The sequence below is a fragment of the Sciurus carolinensis genome, chromosome 12 (assembly GCF_902686445.1).
Source record: "Sciurus carolinensis chromosome 12, mSciCar1.2, whole genome shotgun sequence".
NCBI lineage: Eukaryota > Metazoa > Chordata > Mammalia > Rodentia > Sciuridae > Sciurus > Sciurus carolinensis.
Genome location: NC_062224.1, coordinates 56233400 through 56245975, shown reverse-complemented (window position 1 = coordinate 56245975; position 12576 = coordinate 56233400). Strand labels below are relative to the sequence as shown.

The following is a 12576-nucleotide window of genomic DNA, read 5'->3' as shown; positions in this document are numbered from 1 at the left end:
CAGCAGAGCAGGCAGGGCAGGTCACCAAGGGCTGAAAGCTGTGGTGAGGATTTGGGGTTTTATTCTGAGGGCCACAGAAGCAGAACCATGCCCTGATACAAGTTTGCGTTTTAATGGTGTGAATCTACATGGTGCACAACCATAGAAATGAACATGATATACCCCATTTGTGTACAATGAATAAAAACACAGTCTGTAAAACAAAACAAAAAAACATAGGGACAGATTTCAAAGCATATTCCTGGAGTCAGGGATATTCATTGACATGTGACCTGTGCAGTTCCCCAGGACCCTGCACGTAGCAGAACCCTGTATTTATTGTGGTGCGCTGATCTTGTCTTAAAATCTTCATAATTTTAATCTCTGAAATCGTATTTTGTAAATAAAGTCCATGTGCATGTGCACAAACAGAAAAACCAAAATAAATAAAATTCCTCTAGGTGGGTGGCAAATGCCTGTAATCCCAGCTACTTGAAAGGAGTCTGAGGGAGGAGGATTATTTGAGCCTTTGAGTTTGGGACCAGCCTGGCCAATATGGTGAGAACCCCCATCTCAAAAATAAATGGGAACAAAGATGAACTCCTTTTCAGTCTTCATCTTTCTGCAGGGGTTCACCTCATGACCCCTTAATTGATTAATCAAAGTTTGCCAGTCTGTCTATGCCACCCCTCGCCTCAAAGATTATCCCAACGAAACAACCCAGCCCAATAAGACACACTTCTTGCTTTAAATCATGAAAGAAAATGAAGAAATTTATTGAATGTTTTTTAGGGAGTAAAGAGGAAGGGTTAACACTCACAAAGTTTTGAATATTCTCTCCTTCCTGGCTCCCCAAAGGTCCACTACATAGTTGTCCCCCAGTTTCATCATGCCATGATACAAGTTTGCATTTTAATGGTGTGAATCTACATCATGCACAACCATAGAAACGAACATGATGCACCCCATCATGTTTATTTCATCAAAAAGATTGAATCCTCAGCCAGGGCACACACCTGTAATCCCCGCACCTTGAGAGGCTGAGGCAGATAGGTAACCAGATGCAGGCCAGGCTCAGCAACGTAGGGAGATCCTGTGCCAAAGTCAAAAGGGCTGGGGATGGGCTCAGTGGTAGAGCGCCTCTGGATGTGCTCTCCTGTACCATAAAAGGGGGGAAAAAAAAAGGTAAAAAAGCTTTTACTTTTCCCCTTGCCCCTCACCACCCCACTTCTTTCACTTGGTTTGCTCTGGGCCATATTAAATCAAGACTAGGTTTGACCATTGGCCTTTTGAATCAAACATGTTGTGCTCTTTCACTTCACATTTTGATAATATTTTCACACTGATTTAAAAAGAAAGTTAATTTTGACAATACCTTGAGGAGGCCCAAGAGAGACTTCTCTTCAGATTGAGAAGCATTAATCGGAGTGCCTTTGTCCACTGTTCCTCTGTGTTCAGATGAGTCCTAACAGAATAGCATTCCCCGCTGCCCGCGGGGCCCTCCATCCGGCCTTCCTTCACGCGGATCCTGTAGGGCAGGCAGAGATCCCCCTCCTGCTTCTCAGCCTCTTCCTCGAACTGCTGCAGGCAGTCAAGGAACGCCATGATCGCACGGTCAAATGTATTGTTCCAGAAAACATTCTCGCTCCCGTCAGAGAAGAGCGGCAGCTCTGCACCGTCACCCGTTAAAGACTTCAAATAGGAATGGTTTCCACAGGCGACGAGTTGATACCTCTGAAACTGCAGTCCAATCGCATTGGACAAGGCGAGGAGCAGCAAGGCTGTCTGTCCCCAGGCAGTGTTGATCTCATTCCAGCCCACGGGGACGCCGGGCAGGCGGCCCAATCTGAAGTTATTGATGATGCCCAGAGGTCCCTCCTCCCTGATCTCAAATGTCGCATTGAAGATGTCAGTCTTCTTCAGCTGGTCCAGCTGGACCTGGGCGTACCACAGCTGGTTCTCCACACTTGTCAGCTGGTCAAACAGTTCCTGCTGCTGCCACTTCAGTTCATCGAAGTCCCTCTGATACCGTCTCTCCTGCTGCTGCAGCTCCACGGTCTCTGCCTGGGCTGCCCTCAGATCCGCTGCCGTTCTTGCGTGGTTCTCTTCCACGTCCTCCAGCTCCCGGGCCAACCTTGCCTCCTCCAGCTCCAGGCCCTGCAGCTCCATCTGTAGTGCCTCCCTTTTGTCCTCGCCTGTCAGCATCTGGGTTTCCAGACAGCGTCTGTAGCTCTGACTGTCAAGTTCTGTGAGAGCAATTTGGGTATCCAGCTGCTTTAAAAAACTGTCAGTACATTCCTCACACAGTGGGAGATCCATCTCTTTTTGACCAGAGAGAATGTCAAAAGTTTCCACGGTGGTCTTCTGGATGCTACCCAAAGTTCTCATGGAGACGACCTTACCAAGCAGGGTGAAATCCTTGGCCCTTTGCTCAGACATCCCTCCACTGTCAGGAAAGGGTTTGGAGACACTGACCTGCAGCTTTCCACCGTCTCTTTTCTCCATGGAGTGCGCACCACCCTCCTGGCCTTCTCCTGGCCCCCCCTGCGCTGAGCTGGACATCTCCATAGACTCACCACCTTTCAGAGGCTGTTTGCATTTCTGGCACATGAAGCGAAAGGAAGACATCCTGGACATCTTGACTCTACCTTGGGTCTAAGTTTCCCCTGGCTCTCCAGATGTTTCTTATTTGGCACCTTTTAAGCTCTTCCTTGAAGAGTGATTCTTTATCAATGCATATCTCATTATGTCACTCTTCAACTTAAAACCCTGGTTTGGGACCCTCCAATGTTACCTGTAGATTTCTTTTAGCTCCTTATAGATAGATAAGTGACTCCTCCGCCCATGAGCCTTTCTAAAAGGAAAATCTGATCATCTCACTGCCCTCTTTTAACATTTTCAGGGCACACCTTAAATCTTTCTAAAACTAAAATCTGATTGTGACTCTTCCCTTCTTAAAATGTTTAATACCCTTATCTCACCTTAAGATAAAGTCTAATCTTTTTTTTTTTTTTTTTTTTGTACTGGGGATTGAACCCAGAGGCACTTTATTATTGAGTCACATCCCCAGCCCTTTTTAGTTTTTATTTTGAGTACAGCATCTCACTAAATTGCCAAGGCTAGCCTTGAACTTGAGATCCTCCTGCCTCAGCCTCCTGAGTTGCTGAGATTACAGGCGTGAGTCACCATTCCTAGCAAGTTCAGTCATCTTAATCTAACACCAAAACCCTGCCCATGTTGCCAGCTGCTTCTCTCCACGTAGGCCCCTCTGGTTTCCTGCATACTCCTTGCCTTTTCTTCCAGCGTATCATGCTGTGCTCTCTACCTGAAACATTTCCTTCCCTTCCTTCCTGGCCAATTTCTACTCATCCTTTAGGACTAGGCTAGACATCATTTCTACCAGGAAGTCTTCCCTGACCTCCAAATTTAGGCTCTTTACTCTGGTGAAATATTTATAGTCCTTGATCACACAGTGATACAATGGGCATACAAGGAAAAGATATTTGTTTACTTAATGAATCAAAATAGTTTGGGGTTGGGCATGTAACTCAGTGATATGGCACTTGCCTGGCACCTACAAGGTTCTGGGTACAATCCCCAGCACTATTAAAAATGTCTGGAGGTATGTGTTTTACCATCGTCTCAGTCAGAGACTAAAGATATGCTGCTTCATAATTAGCAAGATTAACACACTAGTCAAAAAATAAAGCAACCACATATATTTTTAAGTATATTGACTTCCATCAGTTAATCACCCAGTGAAGCACATATGTTGGTCAGAGATACTTGCTCTAAAAACCTTATGAGCTTCTAATCTGCAGTTAAACTATCTGATCCTCAAAAACCACTGGGAGGTGAGGAGACAGGGAGTACAGCCCTACTTTCCAATAAAGAAACTGAAGTGCAGTTGGTAGGGGCGGCCTAGGCCTATAAACACCAATAACTTCGGAAGTGGGGGCAAGAGAACCATAAGTTCCAGGCCAACCTGGACAACTTAATGAGAACCTGTCTCAAAACAAAAAGGACTGAGGGTATAGCTTAGTGACAGAGAACATGCCTAATGTGTGGGTCCCTAGGTTTAAGCCTTAGTATTTAAACAAACAAACCAAAAGAGCAGGAAAGAAAAGAAACTAAGGTGCAGAGAGAGTCAATATTTAGTCAAAAAGTCTTTAGCCCTCATGACCTCTCTGAAATATCCCTGAACCAATCAGTAACATGAGCATCCTCTAAAAGTTGACTACAGAGCCTTTTACTCAGATCATTCAATATTTCCCAGAACCTGTCGAGTGGGCCAAATATGAACTTCAACCCCGAAGCTGTTTAGGAGACAGATCAATTGTTCAAAATGCTTACAACAATGATCTACTGTTTGCTAGGGTCACAGATGGGCAGGATCTCTACAAAGTCAGCATTTTCTCACCCTGACCTTTTCCCAGTAGGGTTGGGCAACAGCAGAATGAGACTGGAACTAGTTTCAATGTCATGGTCAATTCTAAATTCTGATTCATCCCTGAGGGCAGAATGAAATAAACTCATTGGTAATAGTTGAGCCTATTTTCATTAAAATTAAATGGAAATCCAAGCCATGCCTGACTCTGAGTTTGAATTAGCCCAGAAGGATGGTACCTGAAACAGAGGAAGTAAGGTGAGGGGATTATTTCAGACTCAGGGTAATCTAGCTTTAAAATGCCTCCAGGATAGTCCAGAATCCATTTGAGTCCTTCTTCAGTGAGGGAATAGGTGCAGATGGAGTGCTGCTCTCAGTTAGAAGGCAATCCCTTCTCATTTCCAGAGATTTCCCCACTAATTCCTACTTCCTCATTATAAGATCTCATTCATAAGTGCTGGTGAAGGGACGATAGTGAGGACTCTATAGATGGAAGGATGTTTCAGAACGGGGTTGTTTATTGCTGTATTGCTAGCACTAGATGAATTATCTTAACCCCTTGCCATTTTCCTTGGGCTCTTTTGCTGCAAAGCTCTGGAGAAAATTGTCTAAAGTTGTCTCATTTATTGTTTCCAATTCTTCTCTCTCTCTCTCTCTCTCTCTCTCTCTCTCTCTCTCTCTCTCTCTCATTGTTGTTACCAGGGATTGGACCCAGGGGCACTTTACTGTTGAGCTACAGCTCTTTTATTTTTATTTTTTATTTATTACAGCTCTTTTATTTTTATTTTTTATTTTTGAGGAAGGGTCTTTCTAAATTACTTAGGGCCTTGCTAAGTTGCTGAGATCAGCTTTGAACCTGGGATCCTCCTATTGCAGCCTCCCAAGTTGCTGGGATTCCACTTGTGAGCCACCAGTTCCGGCTCCTTTCTCTCTTAAAACCCACCCATCTTTATTCTCACCACACCATAAAATCTCTTCTTATCAAGGTCATCAAATGTTACCATGTCACTAATTTTAATCTCAATGGAATAGGAAGCTAAACATGAGGATGGAGAAGAGCACACTATGTGATAGTCCTCTGAGAAGAGTGAGGAGATCCAAGAAGGAGAAGCAAGATGCTTGTTGGTCAGTTCACATGCAACTGAGAGATTCAAGGGCAACTTGCTGCCAGCAGCGGGTGTCCATCAGTCAACAGCCCTAGCCGCCTGTGTGAGCAAGGTCAAACAAGCAAGTCTAAACCAGGGAGATGAGGGGGATGTGGCAAGCAGGGAAGGTCAGGAGGGTGACGGCAATGCATGCTGGGAGGAAAGGACAATGTCAGAGAGACAGCAGTGAGTAGAGTGAAAAGGCAGCCCAGTCAATGTACTTCAGTTCTGGGGGGATCAAAGGAATGTGAAGCACCATGATGTCAGGATACTGGATGAGTAAACACAGGAGGTAGTTGAGGGGACCAGATGAGGATAAAGGAGGACTTGCTCCCCACTCCCCACGACCTGTAACCTTTCCTATCCTCCATCCTGTAACAACTGCCTATGGCTCCTCCAGACATGTGACACAGTATTTTGGAGTCGGACCGTGTTGGATTCTAATCTGGTTTAACTAAGCAGGTTACTTAACCCCTTTGATGCTCAAACTCTTCCTTTCAGAACAAATGAAGCAGTCGGGTGTTGTGGTAATTTGTAATTCCAGCGGCTGCAATCCCAGTGGCTCAGGAACTTCAGGCAGGAAAATCTCGAGTTCAAAGCTAACCTCAGCGATTTTGCAAGACCCTGTCTCAAAATAAAATAAAATGGGCAAAAGGACTGGGGATGTGGCTCAGTGGTTAAGTGCCCCTGAGTTCAATCCCTAGTACCAATAAATAAATAAATAAATTAATTAATTAATTAATTAAATTAAATAAGAAGAAATAAGCCATCCTGAAGAATAGAGTATTAAACAAGAATAAAACATCTTTTCAGTCCTCTTCTCAACTGGGTTTTCATTTTTTGCATTTGAAATGATAGTCATTCTCTCTTCATTAAAAGGAAAAGAAAAAAGTCTTCTCTTAGAACCCAGAGAAGAGTGGCTTCTGATTCCTTGATCTCTGACCTACGTTTTCAACACCACTGGATCTTCCTCAACCTGCCAAGAGTCTCCACATTTAAAAACCCCAAAGTCTGTGTTTTCTATAGATTCCTTTTCTAAAGCTTGCAAATGTGAATAAAAGTTTCTTTTGAAAATTCAAAGATTTGTACACCCATATTCATAGCAGTATCAATATCTAAAATATGGAGCTGGACACACTGGTGCATGCCTGAAATCTCCATGAATCAAGAGGCTGAGGCAGAGAGATTGAAAGTTCAAAGCTAGCCTCAGCAACTTAGTGAGGCCTTAAGCAACTTAGTGAGACCCTGTCTCAAAATAAAAAATAAAAAAGGGCTTGAGATGTGGCTCAGGAGTTAAGCACCCCTGGGTTCAGTCCTTGGTACCAAAATAAATAAATAATCATACACACACACACACACACACACACACACACACACACACATACACACACACATGGAAACAACCAAGTATCCATTAATGGATAAACAGATAAACAAAATATGGCCTATACATACAATAGAATATTATTCAGCCAAAAGAAGAAAGGAAATTCTGATGCATGATACATCCTGAAGCAGCCTGAAGAACATTTGTTAAATGAAATAAGCTAGTCACGAAAAGACAGATATTATAAGATTTCATTAATCTGAGGTACCCTGTCAAATTCACAGTGACACAAAATAGAGTAGAAGTTTCCAGTAACTGGGGCAAGGAGGAAATGGGGAGTTACTATTTAAGGAGTATGGGGTTTCAATTTGGAAAGTTAAAAAGTTATGAAGATAGATGTTGGTGATGGTAGCACAATGATTTTTTTTTTTTTTTTTGGGGTATTGGAGATTGAACCCAGGGTCACTCTACCACCGAGCTACACCTCCAGATGTTTTTATTTTTTTATTTTAAGACAGGTTCTCTGAGTTTGGCCTTGAACTCCAAATCCTCCTGCCTCAGCCTCCAGGACTGCTGGGATTCCAGGTGTGCACCACTGCTCCTGGCTAGTATAAATGTTCTAAAATCACAGAATGTATACTGACAAGGGGTTAAAATGGTAAATTTCACATTAGGTATATCTTACCATAACTGAACAGAATGAAAAACAAAACCCAACCAAAAAAAACCCTTCCAGGCTGAATTGCCTTATTGGCCTCAGAATGTTCCCTGCATGGTACATAAATTTTTGTGGACTCCGTGGCTTCACAGAATCCAGCCTGTGAGGAAGGCCTCCTGCAGGGAGGGCCAGAGACCTCCAGCCTAGCTGTGAGTCCCAGAGAGTGGGAAGGCAGTGCCCAGGAGGATAGGGGAGCCCAGCTTCACAGGTCACATACACACGTTAGAAAAGGAATGTCGAGCTTGATTTCGTTTTTTTTTTTTTTGCTTCAGGCTCACCAGGTGTCCTCTCAGAGTCTTCTTGCCAGCAAGACAGCAGATGAGTTAATTGGATCAATCTGGAACAAGATTTTTTTTTTTTAAGACTCAAATTATCCAAAGAGCCAAGATTCCGACTTTCTGCCCCAGATCAACTGCCAATTTGGGAAGTCACTGAAGCACAGAGTCTGCTTAATTAATCTCTGTGAAATGGGTTTAGAGCTGGCAATTCCACATCGCTCACAGTAATAATTATGGACAACGACATATGCAGTGCCTTCTCCGTGTTCGGTGCAGCGTGTGGTATAAAGTAACTGTTCAATAAAGGATTGATTGGTTCCACACTTCTAATTTGAGGAAGCACTCAGGCTAAACGCCAGGAGCTTCCATGTCTCACCACAGAAGTTCTCACTTCTATCTAATACCATGCCATAAAAATAAAGTATAAATTTACAACAAAGTTACACACATAAATCATTTTTATTTGCAAAAAGATTCATAGAATTTCTATGAATGGGTCATAGACTAGTGTGTGCTACATATTATTAACTGTTTATAATCAATACTAAGGGTCGGGGTTATAGCTCAAGGGTAGAGCACTTGCCTAGAATGTGCAAGGCCCTGGGTTTGCTCCTTAGCACTGTAAAAGAAAACAAGCAAAAATTAAAATTTTGGGGGTCAATGCTAATTGGAAATCAAGATCTTCTTCCACTACAACCTACCTGTGAGGGTTGATGCTACTGAAACCTATCTCAGCATCTATTTTAATCTTTTTATTTTTTTCTTCATCCTATGGAAGGATTCCTAGATGCTACGATTACACTTAAATAATTCCACACAGGTACAACTCACTCCACTAAAAGATACTGGTAATTCTCTTTCCAGTGATTTTCATGCCAATGATAACTACTTAATAATTTATACATATATATATGTTTTTTTTTTTTTAAACTAGAATTGAATCCAGGGCACTTAACCACTGAGCCACATCCCCAGCCATTTTAATTTTTTTTAATTTTGGAACAAAAATCTCCCTAAATTGCTGAGGCTGGCCTTGAATTTGCAATCCTCCTGCCTCAGCCTCCTGTGTTGCTGGGATTATAGGCATGCACCATTGTGTCCAGTAATAATAATTTAGACTAATGATGTAGGAGTCAACTTTTAATGCCTGTTCAGAATTGTGATCTCTTGTTGCAAGGAATGTCCTTAGATATTCCTAAAGATGACATGTCCATTCTCTCACCAGGGGAGTAAGGATTATTCACACCCCAAGCCGTTGGCTCTCTGAGACTGAGTAGCAGCAGCATCGATACTTAGGTTCTGGCCTTTGTGCTTGCCATCCTCACAATCATCAGCAGAGAGAGAAAAGTCCCTGGGAGACAGCTCAAGTCTTGAGGCCCTATACTGCCCTGTCAAGATGGTACGTGCTCACAGACAGGATTCTAGTGATACCTAAGCCACACTAACCCTGACCACCTTGCACAACCTACCCACTGCCTCCAGATGCTTCTCCTCAACACCCTTCTTCCATGCAAATGGCCCGTTTAAGAGGTTGTTTTTTTTTTTTTTTTTTTTTTTTTTTTTCTCTTCACAAAATAGTTTCACTGCCCTCTTGCCTCCTTCTTTTGGAGTTCAGGACACTTGGAGGACACTTGGTGGCCACTCTGTTCCGGTGTGGCAGAAAAGCTCTGGAACCAGTTTCAGGAGATCTGGTTGCTGTTCATAATTAGCTATAGATAATCTCTGTGGGGCTCCGTTTTCACATTTATAAAATAAGGATCTCGAAGCAAGTAATATTCAAAGTCCTCTCATTCTCAGTTTTTACCTTTTCTGCCTCTTTTGGCCAGGGTCGCCAACTAATTCTTGTGCCTCACCCCAAACTCCTTTCCTCCCACTCTCACAGTAACATGACAGAGAAATCATTTGAGAACCCGTTTTCATTCAAAGGAACAGGTTTACCAGGCACAGTGGCACGTCCCTATAATCCCAGTGACTCAGGAGGCTGAGGGAGGACAATCACAAGTTCAAGGCCAGTTTCAGCAATCCAGCGAGGCACTAAGAAACTTAGAGAGATCCTGTCTCAAAATAAAAAATAAAAAAAGGGCGGGGGATGTAGCTCAGTGGCAAAGCACCTCTGGGTTCAATCCCCAGCACAAATAAAATAAAATAAAAACAGACTTGAATCCACAGATATCATGTGACGTGACTGTGGGCTGTTTTCAACTCTTTGGGTTGGTTGGAATAAGCGTCACGTTTGATATGCTTTTTCAGTGGCAAAGGTGATGATGTACTTCTCTGATCTACAGAGTCACAATGAGCCCAGCAAACAGAGACCAGGATGGACCCCAATGGCAGGAAGTCGGTGGGCCTGGGGGTTATTGGAGTTCAGACATGTGCAGAAAGTGAGGGAATCCCTCCAGGTGTCAGGGCACCTGGCCAAGTGAGATGCTGCAGAGGGAAGTAAGGCCAACCTCAGGAGCACGTGTTCAGGGATGGACCTGAAAATGGCAAGGAAACTTAGGGAGGGGAAACACTTCCCAGCAGTAAGACTGTAAGGAAGGCAAAAGGTGTTGGGAGATTGTTGAGGTTTTGGCCAATGAAGATTAGCCAGCTGGTGATATTCAAAGTTAGTGTTGGCAACAGAATTGGCTTCATTTATTAAATCCTACTTTAGGCATTAGGGAAAGGATGGAGGCTAACATTTGTTAAGCACCTAAGAAGATCCCAGCTTAGTGTAGTGACTAAGCATATATGCACATATCATTAAGCATATATGCATCCTTCCCTCCCGCCTCCTGGGGATGTTTTTGGACAGTGGACTGAGATGAGGTGACTATATGCTAGTTCCAGCCTGATTTTTAGCTAGACTTCTTGTACTTTTGTCATGCACCATGAGAACAGCATACCCCAGGTAGGAGATGCTGAAGCCTTATGCCCCAAGTGAGAAGACACCTGGAACACCCCAACCCACCCAGTGCCAACATGCAAAATTCTACATGAGAAATAAATGTTTGGATTGAAAGTCACTAAATTGGGGTTATTGTCACAGCAAAAAATTGATTTAATTGAGTTAACTTCCATGTATTTTCTTTCCCTCTCTCTCTCTCTCTCTCTCTCTCTCTCTCTTTTTTTTTTTTTTTTTTTTTTGGTATTGGGGATTAAACCCAGGGTCACTTTACCACTGAGCTCTGCGCTGCATCCCCAGCCCTTTTTTTATTTTTTATTTTGAGACAAGTTCTCGCTAAGTTGCTTAGAGCCTCACTAATTTGCTGAGGCTGACTTGTGATCCTCCTTGTGATCCTCCTGCCTCAGCCTCCTGAGTAGCTGGGATTACAGGCTCATGCCACCTCACCCAGCTTGCTATCTCTCTTCTTCTTCTTGTCTCCCACTTCTCTCCCTCCCTCCTCCTCTTCTCCAATGGTAGAGATGGAACCCAGGCCCTCATACATGCTACCCAAATCCTCTACTTCTGATCTACACCCCTTGCCCTCATTTTAATCCTTCTGAACAGGTCAATGGATATTAGAAAGGTGAACATCAGAATCCCTCAGGCCCTGGAATTTGGACCCAATTGTGGGTGTGGGTGTGTGTGTGTGTGTGTGTGTGTGTGTGTGTGTATGGGGGTGGGAAGAGAGAGAAAAGAGAAGAGAAGAGAGAAAGAGAGAGAGAGAGAGAGAGAGAGAGAGAGAGAGAGAGAGAGAGAGAGAGAGAGAGATCTCTACCTATATTGTGCTGGGGATTTAAACTAGGGGTGCTTAACCACTGAGTCATATCCCCAGTCCTTTTTATTTTTTATTTTGAGATAAGGTGTCACTCACTTGCTCAAATTTATGAATTTCCTGCCTTAACCTCATGAGTCTCTGGGATTATAAGTATGCCTCACCATCCTCACCATGATCGGCAGAAAGCATAACTTTTTTTTTTTTTTTTTTTTTTTTTTTTTTTTTTTTTTTTTTTGCGGGGAACCGGTACCAGGGATTGAACTCAGGGGTACTCCACTACTGAGCCACATCCCCATCCCTACTTTGTATTTTATGTAGAGACAGGGTCACGACTGAGTTGCTTAGTCCTCCCTTTTGCTGAGGCTGACTTCAAACTTGTGATCCTCCTGTCTCAGTCTTCCAAGCTGCTGGAAAGCATAACTTTTTTTTTTTTTCATTAAAATATTTTTTATTTTTACAGACACATTTTGATTCATTGTACACAAATGGGGTACAACTTTTCATTCCAATGGTTGTACACATTGTATATTCATGCCATTCATGTAATCATACAGATATATAGGGTAATACTGTCTGTTTCATTCTACTGTTTTTCCATCCCCACCTCCTCCCACCCCTTTTTCCTCTACACCATCCAAAGTTCCTTCATTCTTCTCTTCCCCCTCACCACCCCACATCGTTTTATATTGTCATGCACTTATCAGAGAAAACATTCAGCCTTTGGTTTTTTGGGCTTGGCCTATTTCACTTAGCATGATATTTTCCAACTTCATCCATTTACAAGCAAATGCCATAATTTTATTCTTCTTTATTGTGGAGTAATATTCCATTGTATATATATATACCACAGTTTCTTTATCCATGCATCAATTGAAGGGCATCTAGGTTGGTTCCACAACCTAGCTATTGTGAATTGAACTTCTATGAACATTGATGTGGCTGCATCACTGGAGTATGCTGATTTTAAGTCCTTTGGGTATAAACCGAGGAGTGAGATAGCTGGGTCAAATGGTGGGTCCATTCCAAGCTTTCCAGAGTGGC

At 43.0% G+C, this 12576-nt stretch overlaps 1 protein-coding gene across 1 annotated transcript; it reads right to left on the bottom strand.

Annotated features, from left to right (window-relative positions):
• Window positions 1–1024: 1024 nt before the first annotated feature.
• On the bottom strand, window positions 1025–2616 carry Becn2 (beclin 2). The gene is made up of 2 exons (XM_047519944.1): window positions 1355–2616; window positions 1025–1135 (listed from the first exon to the last, which is right to left on the bottom strand). The coding sequence occupies exons 1-2, from the start codon at window positions 2614–2616 to the stop codon at window positions 1105–1107; spliced, it is 1293 nt and encodes a 430-aa protein (XP_047375900.1). The 3' UTR covers window positions 1025–1104.
• Between the last annotated feature and the right edge of the window lie 9960 nt (window positions 2617–12576).